At 34.4% G+C, this 25262-nt stretch overlaps 1 protein-coding gene across 2 annotated transcripts in view; it reads left to right on the forward strand.

Annotated features, from left to right (window-relative positions):
• The window catches only part of plekhh1 (pleckstrin homology, MyTH4 and FERM domain containing H1), a 90676-nt gene that overhangs the window by 62313 nt on the left and 3101 nt on the right, over positions 1 to 25262 (forward strand). For both annotated transcript variants that reach the window (NM_001077519.3, XM_087289324.1), the window contains 12 exons: positions 569 to 680; positions 833 to 945; positions 9176 to 9352; positions 9446 to 9543; positions 12358 to 12535; positions 16264 to 16419; positions 16517 to 16614; positions 17479 to 17620; positions 17709 to 17848; positions 18735 to 18864; positions 20313 to 20396; positions 24687 to 24833. In NM_001077519.3, coding sequence (NP_001070987.2) covers positions 569 to 680; positions 833 to 945; positions 9176 to 9352; positions 9446 to 9543; positions 12358 to 12535; positions 16264 to 16419; positions 16517 to 16614; positions 17479 to 17620; positions 17709 to 17848; positions 18735 to 18864; positions 20313 to 20396; positions 24687 to 24833 — 1575 coding nt within the window. The remainder of the gene's footprint in view (positions 1 to 568; positions 681 to 832; positions 946 to 9175; positions 9353 to 9445; positions 9544 to 12357; positions 12536 to 16263; positions 16420 to 16516; positions 16615 to 17478; positions 17621 to 17708; positions 17849 to 18734; positions 18865 to 20312; positions 20397 to 24686; positions 24834 to 25262) is intronic.

The raw sequence follows: 25262 nt of genomic DNA on the forward strand, positions 1-25262 counted from the left end.
AGTTTAGTTTAGTGTAATGTAGTGTAGTTTTGTTTTTGATTTTTGTTTTGTATTTGATTTGATTTGTTGATTTGGTTTTAATTTTTTTAAGTTTTTTAGTTTAGTTTAGTTTTTAATTTAATTTTGATTTGTTTTGTTTTGATTTTTGTTTTGTATTTCATTTGTTTTTATTTTGTTTTAAGTTTTATCTATTTATTTATTTATTTTTTGTTTAGTTTAGTTTTTAATTTTATTTAGTTTTGTTTTGTTTTGGTCTAGATTTTTTATTTTTATTTTTTTCATTTGTTTTTTTTTAGTTTTTTGTTTTTGTTTTGTTTTATATTTGTTTTTGATTTTTGTTCAGTTTTAGATTTTTGTTTTGTATTTGATTTGATTTGTTTCGATTTTGTTTTTCATTTGTTTTGTTTTTCATTTGATTTGCACTTTTGTATTGTTTTTGTTTTGTTTTTAGTAATAGGAAATACAAATTTGATAACCTGTTAAGCAGTGCCTCTGTTTGAGCTCAAACAAAAGGCAGTTATAATGCAACACACGTTTACACTTATTTTTCTTGTCATCTTTCTCTCAGGACACCTGGTTGTATCACCTGACCGTGGCGGCGGGTAGTTCTGCCAGCCTGAGGGTAGGCACAGAGTTTGAGCAGCTGATCGGCAAACTGCTTGATGTGGATGGCGTCTCAGGTCAGACACCCCCCACCCCCTACCAACTGCACACGTGTTCAACACATACAACTGTTTCTCAATTAAACTGAGACAGACAGATTGAATGACCCCAGACGGTGTTTATGACCAGTTCTGATGGCAGCTGTTGTGTTGTTTTTCGATGTGTGCAGACTCGGCTCTGTGGAAGCGTGAAGTGCTGTGCTTTAGTAAGGAGGGTCTGCGGTACCCACTCACCACACTGCCCTCCGAGGCACTTCAAACCGAAGCTATCAAGCTCTTTAAGGTAAACACTGTTGTCTGGGTTGTCTGTGTCTTCCTTTACTCCTTTAGTTTGTTATCTGTCTTTCTGCAGCACAAACGCTCTCTAGTCTTAAGGGCTTCTTGTTGTCTTTATCTCACTTGAAAAGTCTCTCTATCGTTCTAAGTCTACATTTACAGTAGACTGGTGCACTTTTGTTTAACAGCATTTTAATAAATAAATGATCCTTGTCTGTACTGGTGCTTTCACTACATATCAGAAAAGATCTTCATCCACAACATAGAAGCAAAAATACACATCACAACAAATATTAGATAAAGTTATTAATAAAAAACACTTATTATAATGACATTCAATTAAAAAAAATGCATCAAAGGGTTAGTTCACCCAGAAATTTTAATTAGCCCATTATTTACTCACCTTCAAGGCATCCTATGTGTATATGACTTTCTTCTTTTAGCAGAATTCAATATTATTCAATGTTATTTTGAAAAAGTGTCTTGGGCTTTTCCAGCTCTATAAGGACAGCGAGATGGTGTTTTTCATCAGTTGTTTAAAAGAAGTCCAGTAAATTGCATCCATCCCTGGAGGATGAACAAAGGTCTCCTGTTGCGACTAAATGCAGTTTTGTAGAAAGAAATCCTTATTTAAAACTTCACAAACACTTTGGTGTTACTTCTGCGAGAGACTTTTTTGCTGTTGCCTTATGACATCAAATGTAAATTTGATGGTATTTTGAAAACTCACAATAAAAACAAAACCTTGTGGCTTTTTAAAATTAAGAAAACAATTAGGATATGCACTTTTTGCAATATTAAGGCACTTTTCTACTACATTACCCAGCTTTGTTCAGTTTGGTTTGGCTCATTTTGGGGGCCTTTCCATTGGAATCTTTACCTAGTACCTGGTACTTTTTTTTTTTTTTTACCTTTTTTAATACCACCTTGGGTGAGGTTCTAAGCGAAATGTACCATTTCTAATATGTGACGTATACACACCAGCCACCACCACTTGATCAAAATGTTTAACAATGGATTAAACAAAAACTGGATTTGCATTCCAAGGACCCGCTATATTTAATTAATCAACTGCAGTCACTGCTGTATTGTTTGATCACATGCAAGAAAAAGACACCAGAAATGGCATAATCATGTTTAGTAGAAAATGTCCAGACATTCCTCCCTTTGAAAACGAAGAAGGGAATCCAGCAAGAGTTGGATGGGAAGACAGAATGAAAAATTTTCAGGAGGTCAAGGCAATAGAGGCGGCATAAATATAGCGATTAATGCCACCCATTTAAAGAGGTTCTAAACTGCTGAAGCGAATGCTAAGTTCTTTTCATATCACCATTATGAGTATTGTTTCATTTTTGTGATTCATGTCTTAATACAGAATGGTCCCGAAGAGCCAATCAGGGAATTAATGTGGAACGAATGCTTTTGTTTTCAGTAGTTTGTTTTTGGTTCATCTAAAATGAATCCCAACCCCAGAGTTTAAAAAAAGGGACTCTGCAACATTTACGAAATACTCAGTTATCGAAGGTTGGAACTTCTGGAGTAATGTGGAAACTAATGTTATTACATGACTGTCTGGAATACTCTATTCTAAATGGTCAGTCGTAACATTCCAAGATATGTCATCCCTATGAACATGTTCAAATCCATTTACTTACATCCACTTTCCTATGTATCTGCTAGTCTGTCAGGCCTCAGTTTTTGATGGTATCTTGTGACTGAATAATGCACAGGTTAGCGGATGCTCCATCAGGCGTTTTCGTTTCTATCAGCTTTGTGTTTAATATTATAATATTATGGCAATGTTTCTGTCAAATTTTAAAGTTTTGTGGCAGAAAGCTGTATAAAGTACATCCAGAATGGTTGTTTTTACAGAATACAGCACTTAAGTCTTATCCAAGTGTCGTTGGACTTTATTCTGTGATAACAACCTGCTGGTTGTACTTTATCCCTAACATAACAAGTGGAACTTTGGATTTCAACAATGCATTAGGTAATTTTGCAACCCAGGCTCATTCTGGAGACGTAGCCCCATGGATGTTTCTAGGAGACTGTGAAATACATTCCGGGAGGTACATATTTGTGCAGTTTTTGTTTTCGCGAATCCGCGAGAGGCCGCTGTGCATGCTTTTTTGCGTCTCGAATGCCTTGCACCCGCGCTGTTCTCAGGTAAAAAGCCGCAGGAGGCCGCTGTCGAGCGTCCGTCTGTCCGACTGACTGACTGGCTGAATGACTGAACGATTGACTGGGCGGCCGACCAATTATTGGCCGACCCAACCACCCTCCTCCTCCTCTTTCTTCCCTAAACCCAATCGACGATTTACAAAAGCCGTCCAGAAAAAGAAAATTTTATTCTTCCGATTTTGACCACGTTTTCGGATTTCACCGTATTTTCGCCCTGTTACGAACTTGTTCGCTTTATTTTTTGGATTCGGTTTTTTGTCCTACCTGATTTTTGGAACCACTCTTCCCCAGACTCTAACCCGGTAGGCGCCTTGGCTGGCTCCTCCTCCTCCGGGCCAATGTTACACGACGAGCCAATGTTACACGACGAGCTAACCAGACAAATTCGTTGTGGCGGGAAAGCCCTCCACACGGAGGCAAGCCGCCAGCCGGCGAGCGCGAAGAGGAGCAACCTCACACCACCCCGTAGCGTTTGCTTAAAAAAAACAAAATGCGGTCATACGTACCTCCAGCCACGTAAATCGCAGTCTCCAGAAACATCCGCGGGGCTACGTTTTCAGAATGAGTTTGGGTTGTAATTTTGATATATGATGATTAAACCCTTTACATGATGATTGTTTAAATTTTTAGTTTATGTTAATAAGTACGTTCACTAGCATTAACCAATAGAGCCTTGTTTCTCAAAAATGCACTAAATGTAGTCTTTATCTCTCTTGAAGAGTCTCTCCATCTCTGTCCTCATGCTGCTCTCCTGAGGGTTGATGGTGCCGTGCTGTCTTGTTTCTTTGAGAGAGCAGCTCTGTCTCCCACAGCAGGATCAAAGGCTGTGAGCTCATTATAGCACAGGAGATAATGAGCTGGATTGGGCTCTGATTGACGTAACCCCTCTCTTCTGCAGAGTAGTTGTGTTGAGGAAGCTGCTTTGAATGGTAGCTTGCTGAGATACGAACTACTCATTACTTAAAGTAGTTCAACATGCTGGCAGATTTTCTTTTAAAACAGAAGTGCTTGGGAGCACTCGATTGAATAAAATCAGGACGGGCGCTCTGGCGGAAAATATCAAAGATCGTTGTATCAAATAAGAACAGATAAAGTAAAATCTGATTCAGGAAAAGGATTTTCTCAGCAGATGATGTGTGCGTAAATTCTATTCAATTCAGCTTTATTTTTATAGTGCTTTTACAATGTAGATTGAGTCAAAGCAGCTCAACATAGAATATCTAGTAAATTGAAACTGTGTCAGTCCAGTTGTATGTACATATAAACACATTTTTATCAAACAGTAGATATTTGTTCAGTTAGAATTTCAGTAAGATATTTTTAAGATTTTATTATGTTTTAAATTGTTAGGTTTTATTTTTTTCTAGTTTAAAGGGAACCTATGATGAAAATCACCTTTTGGAAGCTGTTTGGACACAATTGTGACAGGTGCCATGTCACCATAATAACATGTACTGTATTCATATCCACTTTTTTTTGCAAAGACACTGGGATTAAAACATACATTACAACTCTCTATGATCAGTTGCAACTAAGTAATTAATTTTATAAACATTTTTAAAATGTTTTTAATAAAGATTCTTAAGCCTCATTCACACTACGAGTGACTCACAGCGGCAAAGCGACTGTTCATTTCAATACAGAGTGAGCGACTTCCGGCAGGTTACGCAAGAGACAGAAACGCCTCCTGACTAAGTGGGCGTGTTGGTCAATGCCACAAGGTCGAGAATCTTTCAACTTTATGCAAATAAAGAGCGACTTTCTTGAGCGACAGCCAATAGGAGAGCCAGTAGAGCTCACGTGATCCTCTCTCAGCTCCTCGAGAGGCTGGTTGCATTCTCCCTGCTGTAGACCTACACATCTCTGCTTTTGCAGCAGATAAATAGCCGCAATGACAGAGAAGCCACTTTTTTCTTGATCATCTATGTGAAAAAGCTATCTATCTATCTATCTATCTATCTATCTATCTATCTATCTATCTATCTATCTATCTATCTATCTATCTATCTATCTATCTATCTATCTATCTATCTATCTATCTATCTGTCTGTCTGTCTGTCTGTCTGTCTGTCTGTCTGTCTGTCTGTCTGTCTGTCTGTCTGTCTGTCTGTCTGTCTGTCTGTCTGTCTGTCTGTCTGTCTGTCTGTCTGTCTGTCTGTCTGTCTATTTATGTACCTATCTACCTATCTACCTACCTACCTACCTACATACATACATACATACATACATACATACATACATACATACATACATACATACAGTTGAGGTCAGAATTATTAGCCCCCTGAATTATTAGCGCCCCTGTTTATTTTTTCCCCCAATTTCTGTTTAATCGAGGGAAGATTGTTTCAGCACATTTTTAAGCATAATAGTTTTAAAAACTTATTTCTAATAATGGATTTATTTTATCTTTGACATGATGACAGTAAAAATTATTTTACTAGATATTTTTCAAAACATGTCTATACAGCTTAAAGTGACATTTAAAGGCTTAACTAGGTTCATAAGGTGAACTAGGCAGGTTAGGGTAATTAGGCAAGTTAGATAAGACAAATAAGACTTTCTCCAAAAGAAAAAAATATTTTCAGACATACTGTGAAAATGTCCTTGCTCTTTTAAAAATAATTTGGGAAATATTAAAAAAAATGAAATAAAATCAAAAGGGGGCTAATAATTCTGACCTCAACTGTATATATACGGCTTACAGATAATTGATTGGAAGCTACAAAATTAACAAAAGCTACAAAAGGAGTACAAAATTAAATTGCAAATCAAATCCCAATATCTGTCAGAGAAATCACAATGATTCTCCAAATCAAACAGCCCTACTTCATAGCATCAAAAAGTAAGTCTAAACTGTTCAGTAAAAAGACAGAGACAGAGAGAGAGAGAGAGAGAGAGGGAGAGAGAGAGAGAGAGAGATCTGTTTTGTGGGCGAAACCTGTCAATTGCTTGAATTCCATTTTTAAATGTGATTTTATCAAGAATGACAATTTTTTACATTGTTTTCACTTATTTGAATGATTAGTCAATGGCCCACAGCACACAAAAGCATAATGACTTCATCCACTTTTAGGCTTGCTAACACAACCTGTAAAAACAGCACTGAATCATAAAGTGGACTATTTTTGTCATTGTAGTAAGTGGATCCCAAAGGTTTTAGTCACATGGATCAATCTAACTCTAGAAAATACTGGGTTATTGAAGCTAATTTTAATTTTTATTCATTTTAGTCCCAAACATTTGAACTTATCCATATTTCACCTACAGTAAATGTATACATTTATGAAATTACACCTCACAATTGTCTCTCATTTGTAACTTTTTACCAGCTAAATATAAATACAGCAAGCAGAATAGTGACATGCTACTGTATTGCATCATGCTTAAATATCATTTTAGAAGCATGACTTCTTCTAGTCAGTTCCTCCTAGCAGTGGCTCTGTGTGAGAACCGCCACCAGCCCCGTAACATCTCATTTTGAGGACAGGCCTAAACATTTCATCTGCAGTTCAAAGAGAGCCGTGACAGTGTTTGGAGAGACGCTTTCATTTCAGTTTATCCTCAGGCACCCGTTTTCCATTGAGAGCCCAGTTCTCCTGAGGATTGCAGACATTCTGCTCTATTGACAGTTCAGTGGCGGAGCATCATGAGCTCTTTGAAGATCTTTTTTAGGTAGTCATTTGATACTGAAAGAAAATTGCCTCCCACTCTGGAGTAATGAATGTGGGGTTGATGGCTACATCCTGACTTGATTTCATTTGCATTGTAGGATTTTCTGTAAGAACAAAAAATGGAATGTTAATAAGAAAGCAAAGCATGTTGTCGTGTGTGTGTGTGTGTGTATGTGTGTGTCGGCCACAGAAGCAGCTGTGTGTCTTGTGTTAGAGCTTTGCCATCTGCTGGTTGTTTTTGTATAATGACCATTTCATTCGGCTTCTCTCGTCCTGCACAACAAAGCTATAAAAACACAGAATGACATAGAAGTGAGATTGTAAAAAACTTAAATCTATTAAAACTGTCATGCAAAAGGCTTGGTTCTCATATAGGTTTGAAAAAAAAAATATACAGAGTTTAAGAAACAAAATCTGCTTAATAGCTTTTTTCCTACAGTAACACATGTATATGTAGGAGGACTCATCATATTTTATAAAAATGCATTTCTTTTTAAAAAATGCAGTTTTTTTACAATAATCATGAATTATTAATTTATTTATATCAAAATATTTGGGAAAATCAACTTCAGTCACTGAAATTACATGTCTTTTTCATATAAAGGTCCAGATGTCAGTAAAATGAAGAGTAAATTATAAAATTAATACAATTATAATGAATTATAGTTATAGTAAATGTAATTACAATTTAATTGTTTACAGCATTTTTATTTATTAATTTTTTTCTTTTCTTTTTTTTTTTTTTACATTTTGTTATTTATTAAATAAAATGATACACTAATGAATTAAAATGAATTAGTAGCCCCAGTAAGCTGCCAGTGTTGGAGACTATTATTTTAATAAGTAATTTTATGCATTATGAGTAAATAATTTTTTTAGTGTTATTATTTTTATTTTATTATACCAAATACACCAGAGAATTTATTCTAATTATAATATAATAATTGTTTATTATTGTTTTTTTATATAAATGAATAAAAAAGATACAAAAAGCTTTCTTTTTATAATATATTTTCAAATTGAAATGTCATTAAATTTCATTTTTTTAATGATTATTTAACAAAAAAATCTTAAAAACGAAATAATTTTTTATTTGAATGCATTCAGAATGTATCGTTAAAAGATCTAATTATACAATAGCACAATAGCAATAGTAATATCACATGAGTAGCAGTGCAATGTGGCTGTATATCGGCACTGATATACAGCCACATCGCACTGCTATTCGTGTGATATCACGTTTATACAACAGTTCGACAGCATAATCATGTGTATAAAAATAGAAAAAAAACACGGAGAGTCTCATAATTCTTTTGTATGAGGAACTTTCTTCTGCTATTCATTCACATCAGAACAGCAGGAACCGTTGCTACTTCACAAACGTCAATTTACAGCTAGTATTTGAATGATACTCTTGCATAATGTCTAAAGCAGGGGTGCTCAACCCTGTTCCTGAAGATCTACCTTCCTACAGAGTTCAGCTCCAACCCTGAGCAAACACACCTGAACCAATTAATTAGGACCTGAACAGGACTTGATAAATACAAACAGGTGTGTTTAATAAGGGCTGCAACTGGAATCTGCAGGAAGGTAGATCTCCAGGAACAGGGTTGAGCACCCCTGGTCTAAAGTGATGACAAAACAGGTGATTTTGCAAAAATTTTAGGATTATAAAGCTGAAAGGCATGAAATGTCATTAGTCTACAGAGATTTCCCAATATTTTTCTTTTGCAATCAAGAGATCACAATATTACTATGGTTTAAATACATCATTACAACTTACAAAAGAAAGAGTTTGACTTAGACCGTCATTTACCTGTTATATAATGATTTGATCAGCTTTAGTTTGAAATTGCACTGTTTTTCTCTTAGGGCTTATGCGGTCTCTGTCGTCATCTTGTGGATGAACACGTCAACCCTTTTCACATGATAGGGGAAGTGAAGTGGCGTCGTTGTGAAATAGGTCTATTGCTACCGATGTGCTGTTTCTCAGAAATTATAAATATTTAAAAACAGGCTCTATCTTTATAAATAAACTGCATAGTTGCAATCCAAACAACTACATTCTGCACTAAAAAAGCCTCAAAAGTACATTATGATGTCCAACAGCAGCAATATTTGTCAAACTGTAGTGTCCTCTGCTTGTTGCTGTATGTGGACGGAGTAATACAGGGTGAAAGGTTAAGAGGCTGGACAAGTGCTGTTACTGGCAGAATATTGCACGGCTATCAGCCAATCAGATTCAAGAACCAGACAGAACTGTGGTATAAATATATATGTATTAAATGTATTTTAGTTCGTAATTTGTTTTAGTAAATATTATGCGAGTATGATGGTGATGTGTCAGGGAACGCTTTTTTTTCTCTCTTCTTTTTTCGGTAGTCATGTCAGCTGTTCATCAATGTGCTGGTGGAGTCTCCTTCAATTGACTACCACACCTCGCTGGCCCAGAATGCACTGCAGGTGTGCTTGACCCATCCAGAGCTGCAGAATGAGATGTACTGTCAGCTGATCAAGCAGACCAACTGCAGAACTCCTCACAACTACGCCCTCACACAGGTCAGGGTCATCTCAACACACACAAGCACTCGATCATCATCATAACATCAGATTTTATATTTCTCTGTGTGTGTGTGTCTGTGTGGTTCTCAGTGCTGGCAGCTGTTGTCCTTGTGCGTAGCTCTTTTCCTGCCGCAGCATCATTTTCTGTGGTACCTGAGACAGTATCTGCAGCGCAACGCAGATCCCAGGTCAGTGTCACGCGCTTACTACATAGCAAATGTATTGTGTTATGTTTGATTAAATGTATTACAGATTTTTCAGATTTCGGAGCATTCAATCCTCTATGGTGCTGTATGTGTTCAATAAATTAAACAATGTCAAGAGAAATATTGTGAAATGTTCATTACGAAAGTCTATTTTGGGATATTTTAAAATGTTTTATTTCTGTGAGCCTAATTTTCTTTTTAGTGCCACAAGAGACTTCAGAAATCATTTTCTGATATGTTGAAATGCTGCATAAGATATTATTTGTAGTTGAATTTAATAACATGTTAGGGATTTTTTAAGATGCTGTGATGCAGTCAAAGGGAGCGATTACACCGAACATTTTTTCATTGGCAGGCGACTTTTTTGAATGGTTTACTAACGGCCGAAAGCGTTTTGCACGCTGCTTAAGCACCCTGTGCGTCTCGTGTTTAACCACTTGCTGCGCCTCGCATTTTTGCCCTTGTGCACCATGTGCTCTCGTCAACTGTGAGCGGAAACACTCGCGTCTTTTTCATTCTCCAATCAAAGGAAAGGAGAGGCGGAGTTTAAGACAAAGAACATAGAATCACCAAGAGGTGACACTCTAGTGCAATTTGGAAAAACAGCCACTAGATGCCGTCGTGGCCATTTTGGAATGAAAATTCCAATAGAACAACAGCGTATTATAGGTCTGTAAAATAAATAAAAATATAAAAATATTTTAGAATTCTAAACATAAGTTTCTATCAGGGTACACATATAGGAGCCGCAAGTCGGCGATGTCCAGCTGCGACTCAGGACACAGTTTGTATTTCAGCCGTTTTGCTGTTTTGGGTTATCCACATTCACACACACACTCATACACCCCGGACAATTTAGCCTACCCAATTCACCTGTACTGCATGTCTTTGGACTGTGGGGGAAACCAGAGCACCCGGAGGAAACCCATGCGAACGCAGAGAGAACATGCAAACTCTACACAGAAACGGCAACTAAGCCGAGGCTCAAACCAGCGACCCAGCGACCTTCTTGCTGTGAGGCGACAGCTCTACCAACAGCGCCACTGCTTCGCCAGTGGTTTTTATATCAAATCAATTATATTATTTCCTGTTTCATTGCTGAATAAACGTATTAATCTGTTCGGAACAGCAAACAATTTTAGTTAGAGACTAAACTAGCTCATATTTCAGAGTAAGATCTAATCTGGGACTATACAATAAACAATGTACTGTACGTGTACAGTATGTTGATTAGGCAAATGCATGCCATTCAAAACACTGGCACAATATTTTTACTCTTACAAGTCATAAACATACAGAAAGGTAATGTTAATACTATTTACCTGTCACCTTTGTCTGTGGTGTTGTGTTCATTTCTCAACCTCAGTGATACGTAAACCTATTATTTGCTCTTTTAGTTGCATAACTTAAAGGGAAAGTTCACCTAAAAATAAAAATGCACTCACTATTTACTCATTCTCAAGTGGTTCCAACCCTTTATAGTTTATACGTTAAGCACAAAAGAAGGTCTTTTAAATATAGCTGAAAACCTGTACCCGAGTATACTATAATACTGAAAAATACTGGTAACACTTTACAATAAGGTTTATTAGTTAATGCATTTACTAACATGAGCTAATCATGAACAACACATGTACAGCCTTTATTAACCATAATTGAACACTTACTAATGCATTATTAACATTCAAGTCCATGCTTGTTAACATCAGTTAATGCACCATGAGTTAACATGAACTAATAATGAACTACTGTATTTTCATTAACTTTAACTAACATGAACAAATACAGTTGTAAATGTATTGTTCATTGTTTGTTGATCTTACTAAATGCATTAATTTACATTAACTAATGAACCTTATTGTAAAGTGTGACCAAAATACTATACTAAAACACTATGGAAGTCAATGGTTACAGCCTTCTGCAGAATATCCATCTGCTTTGAATGTTATCACTCGATTGAATGGACGTTATTAGTGGTTATCAGCTGATAGATAAGGGCCAGTAGGAGCCTTCTCCACCTATTAGTAGGCTCAGAAGGCTGTTATCATTCATCCACATGGTTAATCAGCTATACTAATAGAAAAGACTCCAGATCCAGATCTGTTTTTACAGCCTTCTGAGCTGATAACGACTAATAACGCACATTCAATCGAGTGATAACATTTAAATCAGCTAGAATATCCTCTTTTGTGTTTAACATAAGAAAAGAAACTCAAACAGGTTTGGCAAAGTAAAGGGGGAGTAAATGATGACAGAACTTAAATACTTTTTTTTTTGGTCAACTGTCCCTTTAAGAATCTATGCTGCTTACAAAATTAATTATTTCAAAACACACAATGAAAGCTTATTTTCTGCGTCACTGCATCCTCAATCCTTTCAGTTCGTTTTCATTTCTTTATTATGCCGTGACTGATGCTGTGCAGGGATTTATGGTTAGTTCCAATAACTGAGTTCCTATCACTAACCTTTGCAAAAGCCACATAAAGGAAAAGTTTCCCCCAAAATGAAAACTGTCATCATTTACTCACCCTTCACTTCTTCAAAATGTACCTGAGTTTCAGAATGCTGGTTGCTGGAAGAATGCTGGTTGCTGGCACCCATCATTCTTTACAATATCTTAATTTGTGTTCAACAGAAAAACGAAGCGTAAATGTTTAAAACCATATGAGGGAGAGTACATGATCAGTTCATGTTTATTTTGGGGTGAACTAACCCTTTAAGATGCAAGTAAGAATGAAGGTTTTTCAGTGATGTGAATGTGTCTGAAAGTGTTTGATTGTGTGTGTTTACTCACAGGACTGAAGTGGGGAAGTATGCAGTGTATTGCCAGCGCTCAGTAGAGAGAACTTTACAGAATGGAGAGAGAGAAGCAAAGCCTTCACGCATGGAAATATTGTCTATACTGCTGAGAAACCCGTACCATCACTCTCTGCCCTTCAGCATCCCTGTACATTTCATGAACAACACTTATGAGGTGAACACAAACATATTACATTTAACCTTCAAACTGTATGCATTTATTCTGTACTAATTCTCTATTTGGGGTCTATATGACAGCAACAATTTATGGAGTAATTGTAAAAAAAAATGTATATTAATACAAATTATGTAAAAATTTTATATACAATGATGTGTTTTGGGTGATATAAACTACTAACTTTGTACCTAGTTTACAACAAAAAAACTCAACTACACCTTTCCCCTGTTTGTGAAATATTACTTTATTTTTGTTATAATTTAAAGTCACTTCAATAAAAAGGGTGTGTGTGTACGTGAGCATTATGTCTTATTAGCCAAATTTGTAACATTTTAAAATAATGGTACATTAGTTCATGTTAGAGCAGCATACGATACCCTCCCCTGCCCCCTGACGACCCTGCAGCTGATCCAAAAGTGCACTGGAGGAAGTGAAGCAGGCAGTAATGTCGAGCAGGTTATTACTAATTGTATAGGAAAAAAATTGTTAGTTCATGTATTTACTAACATGAATAAACTATTAATAATACATTTATTTCAGTATTTAATTATCTTTGTTAATGTTAGTAAATGTTAAGTTAAATAACATGAGTTCATGTTAACTTATGGTGCATTAACTAATGTTATCAAGTACAACTTCGGATTTTAAAAAATGCTTTAATGTTGAACTGTGATTAACAAATGTTTTACAAGATTATTCATACTTAGTTAATGTTAGTAAATAGGGGCAAAGCAGTGGCGCAGTAGGTAGTGCTGTCGCCTCACACCAAGAAGGTCGCTGGTTCGAACCTTGGCTCAGTTGGCATTTCTGTGAGTTTGCATGTTCTCCCTGCATTCGCGTGGGTTTACTCTGGGTGCTCCGGTTTCCCCCACAGTCCAAAGACATGCTGTAGGTGAATTGGGTAGGCTAAATTGTCAGTAGTGTATGAGTGTATAGGGGTGACAGGCCCAGACAACAGGCCGGCCGTAATTTGTAAAAAAAGCCCGCAAAACAGCTAAGGCCAAAGAAGAAGAAGTAGTTAATGTTAGTAAATACATTAACTAACATTAACTAATGGACCATTATTCTAAAGTGTTACCGCCACCAAATTTTATACAAATGCTCTCTGTTGCAGTCATAGTCGCTGGTTTGTGTTCACATCGTCTTTTTTCCTTTTGAAGCCGTTACGCTTACGTTAAGCTGCAAAATATGGACGTCCGCATATCATGGTCATTCTGCTTTTACTGGATCTTTTGCTTTTGTTACCAAAATCAAAATACAGAGAGCCACTTGTGTCTATTTTCCGCAAAAAAATATTAAAGACACTTAGAACATCACACGGTGTCTGCAGCCGTCATTTTTGATAGAGACAAGCAGACATTATTAATGTTTGCACTAGGACAGTCCTGATTGTCGCCAACGTAGGTGATACACAGGTGTACTCTCACGAATGAACGTTATGAAAATGTTGTTTGTTTGTTTGTTCTGTACAATTTTGTTTTTTTACTTCCGTTATTTAGTATAATTGCATTCATATGAGAAGTGAACCATACCAGAGTTCGCACAAACCATACCCCAAACCAACTCTTCCAGGCAAACTCAGGTACGGTTAGTGAGTGCGCACTTGAGTTCAGAAGACAGTATTCACACTAGCTAAATGTACCGTACTCTGACAACAAATGAACCTAGGTGCGGACCAAAAGTGCTAGTTTGTTTATGTGTGTAAATTTGTGTATTCTATAGTACATATGTGCTCTGATACCAAGCCTTCATTTCTGTTTAAAAACTTTCAGATTTATGCTTGATTCCTTCATTTTCAATAAAGGGTCACATTGACCCCAAATATTAGAAAAATAAAATATTTTTTTACGTAACATCAGAACAACTGAATCAAGTCAACGTAATTTTGATGTAAATATAGATAGATGATGATGAAAAGTCACAAAATCGTATTTCAATAAAATGAAAGGAACTATTTTTTTAACTAAGGAAAAGTTCATTAATTCATTCATTCATTTTCTTGTCGGCTTAGTCCCTTTATTATTCCGGGGTCGCCACAGCGGAATGAACAGCCAACTCATCCAGCAAGTTTTTACACAGCGGATGCCCTTCCAGCCGCAACCCATCCACACACACATTCACTCGCACACTCATACACTACGGACAATTCACCTGTACCGCATGTCTTTGGACTGTGGGGGAAACTGGAGCACCCGGAGGAAACCAACCCGAACGTAGGGAGAACATGCAAACTGCGTGAGGCTCAACCCAGCGACCTTCCCACTGTGAGGCCACAGCAAAGAAAAAGTTGATTGCGATAATATAGACCCTACGTTCAAATGAAGAGTTAACTTTATTACATATTTATATTGTAACGTGAAATGGACGCTGGCAAGTAAGGTGCTGACAGTTTAGGATTATTATGCAGAAAATGGTCAGGCAAGCAATGGTCAATACAGGCAAACAGATGCACAGTACACCGGAAATCTAGTGATAGTCGAATACACAGGCAAATGGTCAAAAGGCAACGTAAACAAACAGGCAAGGTTAGCATTAAAAACATGGCAGGACAAGGCATCGTAATGTTAATTAGGCAGATAAACAAGACAACAAACAGAGGGGTTTAAATAGTCCATGTAATCAAAGGTCTTCGTATCAGCTGTGCGTGTGTCCAATGACTGTCAGCTGTGACAGGAGTGATTGGTGCAAATGCTTCTGGGATATGGAGTTCAGTAGGAAATGATTTCCAATGGAGAAAACACAGCTGGTGATTACAACAAACTAAAGGAAGTAATCTCCAGCAGAAAACACTGCTGGTGATCAAAACACATTTAAAGCTGTGGTCTCACTTGAGTTTGTGTGTGCGAAATTCTGTCGTACGGCACTGCGAAAAGGGCCGTGGATTAAACAAGATTATTAGACATTAAGAAAGCGAGTGATTGCTCCATGTTTTAAATTTCTGTCCAGAGAGGTCATGTTTTGATCCTTGATTGGTCTCACGCAGTCTAGTGATGTGATTTCGCATGACCCTGCATTTCCGGTCTGACCCATTTGCGTGCGTATGAATGGAAGCCTATGGGAGGAAAAGCCCAGTTTGACCGCAGCTCAAACCAGCTATTACAATAATTGGGATAATTGATGTCTTCTTGCACATGTAATTAGTGCCCTGTTTCATCTTTGACCAATGCACAAATGTACACAATTGTATTATACAGTGCTCAGCATAATTGAGTACTGCCCATTTTGAAAATGAATATTGGTATTCATTTGTAAATATAGTCAGTGTATTTTGGTGCATTTAAACAAAACAGATTTATTAAACAGATATATTTATGAAAATAATATTTTAGTCACTAAACATATTTCAAAATTGAAAGATAATTCATTTAAATTCAAGCAAAATATTGCAAAAATAAATTTCAAACTACAAAAAAATCAACTAAATGTTTCCATTTTTTGTTTCTGTTGATTTTTTATATTTTTTAAAATTTGTATTTAATATTTTTCTATAAGATATCAATTTGGGTGTAGTCGTTTTTGGACCATTATCGTAAGTTATTTCATTAGATAAGCTCCAGATTAGGCTTCAGTACTGACTAATCTGATCTATATGCACAAATATAATATTGTAAATCTTCCTATTAAAATATGAATTTAAGACGAGGATCTGTGGGGGGTTTACGTATATATGCTGAGCACTGTACGAGCACTGAATGTTACTGTTTCGTGGTTCTTCATCTCTGCAGGTTGTAGGTTTTGATGGCTCCACCACAGTGGAGGAGTTCCTGAACACAGTGAACCAGAGGACGGGCATGAGGAAACCACAGATTTCAGGCTTCGCTCTCTTCACTGACGACCCCTCCGGCAAAGACCTGGAGCACTGCCTGCAGCCCGCCAATAAAGTAGAGAATAATAATAACAGACATAATACATTTCAGTCTGTTTGTTCTGTGCTGCAGGATGATTAAAGCAATGATTTGTGTTCATCTACTGGTGCAGATTTGTGATGTGATCTCCAAATGGGAACAGGCACTGAAGGAGCTTCATCCTGGAAAATATGAAGGAACACGAACGGTCCGGCTCACCTATAAAAGCAGGTGTGTTACACCTACACTGAAATCTCCACTTCAGCAGCTCTTGTACCAGACTTCGCAGTTTTATTAATATATTTATTCTGAACATTTTTACAGAGTAATATGTTATATGTGCATAATTTACCAGATACCTATTTTATTCTCAATTTTTTTTCTGTTTTTGTTAATATTTTTTATGGAATGATAAAAATGAGATCCGTTATGTAAAATTCTTATAATAAAAATATATATATATATAAAACAAAAATAGGATAACTGGAAAATTACTTAAGCTTTCTCGCTACTATTTTATTTTATTTATATTTTATTTCATTTTAGGTTTTTATGTAATTTTATATTATTTTATATAATAAATTTTAGTCTATATTTTATTTTATTTTTATGTAATTTTATTTTATTTAAATAATTAATTTTATTTTATATTTTATACATTTTTATATAGTTTTATTTTATATCATTTATTTTATTTTATTTGATATATATAATTTATTTTATGTGTGTGTGTGTGTGCGTGTGCGTGTGCGTGTGTGTGTGTGTGTGTTTTCTTTTTTATGTATTTTTTTAAATACTGTATTTTTATTTATTTAATTATTTGTATTTTTATTTTATTTTATTTTTTTATTTTACATACTTTATGTATTTATTTATTATTTTACTTAATTTTCTATGTAAATTTATTTTTATTTTATATAATTTATTTTTTATTATTATTTTAATTTTATTTTCCTACTATGGATTTTTTGTGTTCACAAAAAAAAATAAATAAATAAAAATTCTTACAATTTTGGAACCATTTGACAATAAATAATAAGCAACAGTTTATTTTGGATGAACTGTCCCTTTAGTAATGTTAGTGTGTCTTTGTAGGCTGTGTTTTCGAGCTCAGGCTAAGGGTGAGACTGAGCGAGAGCGCCTCCTGCTGGCCTATCAAGTCAATGACGAGGTACTGCAAGGGCACTTTCCTGTCAGTAAGGAGCTGGCTTTGGAGGTTGCAGCGCTCATGGCACAGGTGCGTGCGTGCGTGTGTGTTCATAGATCAACTGTGAGTGTCTTAAGTGGTGGTTCACAGAAACACCTCAGCCATCTTTGTCTTTCAGGTGGAGTATGGTGATCTAGATCGTGCAGCAATGTCTCCCGTTGGTTCTCCTCAACCGAAGACCCAACAGACTCTTCTGCAGGTACTGGAGCGCTTTTATCCCAAACGCTACAAGCAGGAATGCAGTGTGGAACAGCTCAGGTGAATCTGCATTTATTTCTTTGATTACATTCTTTAATAAAGTAATTCATCATTTAATGATTGTTAATGCAATTCTGTTAATTTCTATATATGTAATTGAATATTATTTGAAATAATAGTATGAACTTTTAAATATATTTATAATAGTATGTATTTCAACTACTAGATTTACACAAATTTCTATTGTAAATGATGTATTGAATGTGTAAACAATGTATTATTATATTATATTATTATTATATATTCCAAACTGTTATAATTATTTTAACTATAATTTACAAATACGAATAGAAAGCATATTTCATATAATATTTTATATATTGTTTCATTAATTATATAGATATTCCGTTTTCTGAATTAATGATAAAGATTTGCAATTAATGTAGCCAATTAAAATGTGCACTTTAGTTAAATTATTAAAGAGTATTTTATTGTGTGATAGTTTTTTAATTGAATGTAAATATAAGCAATATTTTAAAACAACAGTATGCATTTGATCAATATTATATTAATGCTGTTCATTCATGAAATGTACAAAATATTTATACATATTACACAATTTTCATTTACTTTATATATTACATAATGTGATGTATATATAAGGAAGAAAAAACAATGTACATGTAGCACAGTCAGTAGTTATACAGTAGCCAATTATACATTTATATATAAACATATATATATATATATATATATATATATATATATATATATATATATATATATATATATATATATATATATATATATATACACACACACACACATATGCTTTATAGTAATATTATTATAATTATTTTTTTAAACTTTGCTTTGAAATGTGCACTGTTGTTTTCCTTTGATTATACAGACAGTTTTTTAATGTAACTGTATCTTTGTCCCACAGGGAGCTCGGTGAGCGTTTGGCCACTAAGTGGTCAGTTCTGCGTGGTTGCACGGCCTCTGAATGTGTGAGGATTTATCTGACCGTGGCCCGCAAGTGGCCTCTGTTCGGGGCCAAGCTCTTCAATGCCAAGGTAAGATCAGATCAGTAGATCGTTTCTGCTTTCACAAACTAGAGATATTTTCTGCACCACCTTGAGCTCCTAAAAAGGATTCACAGATGTACCTTTACACAAGAATACTCAAAGGTTTGGGAAAAATGTGTATCTGTACAAAATTCAGTCTTGATAGCTGGAACTTGTACATTAAGGTTTTAGATTTAAACTGATATTTAAGATTTAGATTTAAACAAATAGATTTGAAAAAAAAAAAATAAATAAATAAAAAGTAAAAATAAAAATAGGCCTGTTTACCAGGACTTGAGTCATTGAAAACTGAACACTCTCTAATCATCAGTATCACAGATCTTTTAGACTCTTTAAAAAAAGCAGAATTTATTATTTAATATTTATAATAATTATATATATATATATATATATATATATATATATATATATATATATATATATATATATATATATATATATATATATATATATATAATAAATATTAAATAATAAATTCTGCTTTTTTTAAGAGTCTAAAAGATCTGTTATACTGATGATATAACAGCAAACATCATTTTTTTGAGAGTATTATAAAAAAATTATCAATTCGTTAAAGCAGCTAAATGGGATTTTACATTGGAAAATACACTCAAATAGTTTTTTGCTGCTTGTGCAAGCAACTTATTAAAAACAAGCTGTTTAAAATCTGTTAAAATTAAAACTATTAACAATGTGCAGTTATTATGAAATGTTACCGATATTTACATTTACTGTTATTGTATTTTGAACATCTTCTTGAAATTATAATGTTGGCAATAGGAAATTAAACTATTTGTGCCACGAATATATGGTAAATCTTCAATGATTTTAAGTCCTAAATACATACAGTTAAAATTATTATAATTATATATAGAACTATTAGCCCTCTCATGATTTTTTCGCCCCTTTCTTTTTCAAATTTTTCTTAAATGATGTTTAACAGATCAAGAAATTTTCCACAGTATTTCCTATAATATTGTTTCTTCTAGAGAAAGTCTTAGTTATTTTATTTAGGCGAGAATAAAAGTAGTTTTAAATTTTTAAGACCATTTTAAGGTTAATATTATTAACCCCCTTAAGCAATATTTTTTTTCGATAGTCTACAGAACAAACCATCTTTATACAATAACTTGCCTAATTACCCTAGTAAGGCCTTAAATGTCACTTTAAGCTGAAAACTAATATCTTGAAAAATATCTAGTAAAATATTATACACTGTCATCATGGCAAAGATTAAAGAAATTAGTTATTAGAAATGAGTTATTAAAACTATTTTGTTTAGAAATGTGTTGAAAAAATCTTCTCTCCGTTAAACAGAAATTGAGTAAAAATATATACAGAGGGGACTAATAATTCAGGGGGCTAATAATTCTGACTTCAACTGTACATTCGAGAAAAGTGCTCTTAAGCATGACTCAATGTTTCTTTAAACGCAGCCGCTGCCTCCCTCTTCACTGGACCGAACTCAAGTGTGGCTGGCGGTCAATGAGGACGGCCTGAGTGTCCTCGACTACACCATGGTGAGTGTTTGATGACACTTACACTTTTAGAAAGCAAGACTGCATTAAAGAATATTACGGGTCATTTACAGCTTAAGCCCTTAAGTGTGCAGTTGATTACCTCAGAAAATCATTTAGACTCCCTCGGGTTGTAAAAACAAATCAAAAACATGCCTATAGTAATGCTCTTATAATGGAAGATTAGAAGTCAAGTGTGCAGCGCCACAAGTCAAACTGTCAACTAAATGGGTGGATTTTGCAACTTTTTTTTGCATCCGTGCAACTTTTGTTGTAGGCGCTTGTATTAACTTCATAAACATCAGCTTTTATGTTACTTTCGAGAAACATGGTAACACTTTAGAATTATGGTCTATATTAGTTAATGTATTTACTAACATTAGCAAGGTTTGAATATTCCTGTAAAACATTTAATAATCACAGTTCAACATTTACTAAAGCATAATTTAAATCCAAAGTTGTGCTTGTTAACATTAGTTAAAGCACCATGAGTAAACATGAATTATTGTCAAAGATGATAAAACACTGTACTAAATGTATTAGTAATTGTTTGTTCATGTTTGAAGATATATTAACTGATGGACTATTATTTTAAAGTGTTGCCAGAAAGATTCAGAATCAGAAAGAGCTGTATTGTAGTATCCGTGACGTCCCCCATAGGTTTCTGAAGAACCCAAAAGAAGCTACCAGTACGCATGGTCAACCGTTGCCTTTTTGTTTGCTTGTTGTCGCACCAACTGGGGGATGCCAAACAAGGGCAAAGACGTGGAGTGTGAGTGTAACTACAGATACATGCTGGCATTTTGCTTAGATTATTATCAAAGATGATAAAATACTGTTATAAATGTATTAATAATTGTTTGTTCATGTTTGAAGATACATTAACTAATTGCCCATTATTTTAGTGTTGTTTTTGTAGTGTTTTAGAATCAGAAAGAGCTGTATTGCCTGATATGTTCACACACACAAGAAATTTGTTTTCGTGAAAGAGCTTCTACAGTGCAAAAGAAAGACACGAGAAAAAAACTGATAATAAATTAAAAAAATAGAAGTAAATAGTGGCGGCAAATATTCAAATTGACAAGTGTGTGTACAGTTAAAATACTATATAAAGTATAACATGATACTGCATGTGCAGCTGCCATGTGCAAATTGGCATGTAACGTATGTTGTTAAATAAATAAGTGTATACAGTTAAAGTCAGAATTATTAGCCCCTTTTTTGTTTGTTTTTTCTTTTTTAATTATTTCCCAAATGATGTTTAACAGAGGAAGGAAATTTTCACAGTATGTCTGATAATATTTTTTCTTATGGAGAAAGTCTTATTTGTTTTATTTTGGCTAGAATAAAAGCAGTTTTTTTTTTTTTAAAGCATTTTAAAGTCAACATTATTAGCCCCTCTTTAAACTATATATTTTTTCGATAGTCTACAGAACAAACCATCATTATACAATAACTTGCCTAATTACCATAACCTGCCTAGTTAACCTAATTAACCTAGTTAAGCTTTTAAATGTCACTTTAAGCTGTAGAGAAGTGTCTTGAACAATATCTTGTCAAATAGTATTTACTGTCCTTATAGCAAAGATAAAATAAATCAGTTATTAGAAATAAGTTATTAAAGCTATTATGTTTAGAAATGTGTTGAAGAAATCTTCTCACCGTTAAACAGAAATTGGGGAAAAAATAAACAGAGGGGCTAATAATTCAGGGGGGCTAATAATTCTCACGTCAACTGTATGTGTATAAAAGGTAGTGATGTTTGTTTCACAATTAGTATTATCAAGTGGTCATGAGATGGATTGACAGAGGGAAGAAACTGTTTGTTAGTCCGGCTGTTCTGGTGCACAGTGCTTTATAGCATCGACCAGAAGGTAAAAGTTCTAAATAAGGCAGTGTGCTGGTTGTGAGGAGTGATTTTGGCAGCTCTTTTGGATAAGTACAGTTCTTGGAGAGTAGGTAAGGTTGTACTAGTGATTCGCTCAGCAGTTCAAACTATCCGACGTAGTCTTCAGAGGTTAAATGTCAAAAACAAGACAGTCTTGTTGCATGGGTATATTTGTGGGAATAGCAAAAATATATATTGTATGAGTCTAATTATTCTATTGTAATTATTCTAATTATTATATTTTGAAAATACCAAAAGTATATATTGTATGAGTCTAACGACTGGTCTTGTGATCATGGTCACATTTATCAGCCTGAAATAAATTAAATAATGTAGCACATTCTTAGAGAAAATGTACTTACTGTCAATAGATTGTCAATAGACTGTCAAGTTTTAATTTACTGATTGATGTAAAATATTGTTAGGCTACTGTTTTTTTTTTGTTTTTGTTTTTTAATAACAATCCCATTGAAAACATTTAGTTAGGTTAAGTTTTATAATAGTGAGGCAATAAAATTGTGGTTATCAGGATCTATGAATGTATGAAAAAATAGGATGTTATAATTGTTTACAGTTTTACTACAGTTTTTGTTCATTTATCATCGATTAATATTATCAAATTATGCTAAATTGTAATTTGTCATTATTTAACATAATTGATACTTATAAGCCTTCTATTACCGTTTTATAAAACTTCTTTCATCCAGTGCCTATAGAAAATCATCACACATTGTTAAACTCTATACCTTTACTCATATTACACTCTGCTTTCAAAAGACCTTCGGGATAAAGCTGTAGAAAGGCACAGGTTAGGAGAAGGCTACAAAAACATTTCAAAAGCTGCACAGGTTATTTGGAATGTGATTTGATTTTTAGGCTTTATGACAAATAAAGTAATTATTTCAAAGGGCTATGATGATTTTCTATAGGCACTTTAGTTTAGTTAGTTTTATTTTTTTATTTATTTTTATTGAATGCTTGAAAAACAATAACAAATGTCATGAATTAAACAACAACAATCCAGGGGTTTTTAGTCATTTAGTCTAAGATAAGTGCCAAGTCCTTCATCAAAGTCCTTGTTCGTATTGCTTTTAAGTTGGTTGATCCCTCAATACACTCAAAATACTTTTTCATTTCAATCTTAAATTTAGGGAACAGGGTTTACACTTTGCTACAAAACTTGTGAATATGAAATTTGGCCAACAAAAAAACAAGGTTCTTGAAATAAGTATTATTTTCATTTCACTTTCATAGAAACCAAAGATAACACTCTTATATGTAAACTCAAAATCTGCCTTCACTTTTATAAAATCAAGAACATCACACCAAAATATTATTGAATGAAGGCAATTCCAAAATATATAAACAGAAGTTTCAGGATTCTCTAAGCAAAAGGAACAGTTAGTGTTAATATAATTCTTAACTTTTTTAAGATTACACTTGTCTGGACAGCATCTATGAATCAGTTTAAAGGTAACTTTTTATTTTGTTTGACTGTGCACACATTTTTTAACCTTGTAGTGCACATCCTGTTGCTCTTCCGTTTTAAGTGCACTTATTTTTAGACCTTTAGCGCCCTCTTTTGGCTTGGAGCATTTCCACTCACTTTCTTCTCTGCTTTAATATTGTCAATATAGAAGTTTTGTCTGACACATAATTGGCAGGTGTGCCAGTTTGAAATGTTTATTGAGCAGGAAATTTCCAGAAACTCTAGTTTTAATATCTTGCCCAGTTGGCTGTATTCTCACTTGGAGAGGTCTAGTCATTTTCAGAAAGAATAAACAGTGCTCATGGCAAACTCTGTCAGTTTCTCTCTTTTTTTTCTCTCTTTTTTGTGTGTGGTTTAACATCTCCACCATTTCACTATTCTGATCAGCTCACAGACAAATGATCAGATTTCACTGGAAAATAATAACAGGAAAACTGTAATAGTGATTACAATTTAAGGTAACTGTTGTTTTTAAAATATATTTTACATCGTGTTTCTTTTTGTGCAGTGTGTGTGTGTGTGTGTGTGTGTGTGTGTGTGTGTGTGTGTGTGTGTGTGTGTGTGTGTGTGTGTGTGTGTGTGTGTGTGTGTGTGTGTGTGTTTTCTCAGTATTCACTGATGATTAGAAAGTTTAAATTATTTTTTTTAAATAACTTAAAAATATTTATTGCCACTCATGAGAAAATTAATGTGCCATGATTAATTAATGTGCCATGAAAATTAATGTGCCAAAAGATTAGTTTCTCTGACGAAGAGAAAGTTTAAAATGTATATTTATTTTACATTTTTAGTCAATTAACACATCGTTGGCCCTTTGTTGATTTAAAAAAAAATTCGAAGCTTTGAACTCTTGTTTTAGTACACTTTAACAAAAGCCTGTAATCTTCTCAATTGAGTGTGTTCTGCTTTTCTTTAGCACCCACTGGTCACATATCCATACCAGTCGGTGATCACGTTTGGAGGCTGCAAGGAGGATTTCATGCTGGTGGTCAGCCTGATTAAAGACCAGGCTTTGGGCAAAAAGACTGTGGATAAACTTCTATTTGCAATGGCTAAACCAAAGGTAAGACGTGATGTTACAAAAGGTAAAACAGAGTTTAACAGCATTTACAAATGCGGCCAGTAAAGACAGTATTCTGATACACATGCTGCTTTTAGCATTACCTTTTATTAAATATCTAGGAAATCTGATCTTAAGTGTGCGGGGTGAAATCAGACCTTTTAAACAGCTTAAAAGCCGAGGTAAACTTCTACAACCCCCTCTGAAACCTGAATGACATCTTGATAGTTAAAACAGGTTTTCATTGACGTTTGCACTCATACGGCAAGTGCTAATGGCAGCCAGGATTTCAGCATTTCTGAAGTCAAAATTATAAGCCATTCTGTGAAATTTGAATTCTTCGAATAGAGCTGTTTAACAGAGCAATACTATTATCAATTGATTTCTAAAAACTAATTCATTGTATCTTTGCCATGATAATAATATATAGTG

Source organism: Danio rerio, chromosome 17 (assembly GCF_052040795.2).
Source record: "Danio rerio strain M-AB ecotype USA chromosome 17, GRCz13ab, whole genome shotgun sequence".
In the NCBI taxonomy this organism is placed as follows: Eukaryota; Metazoa; Chordata; class Actinopteri; order Cypriniformes; family Danionidae; genus Danio; species Danio rerio.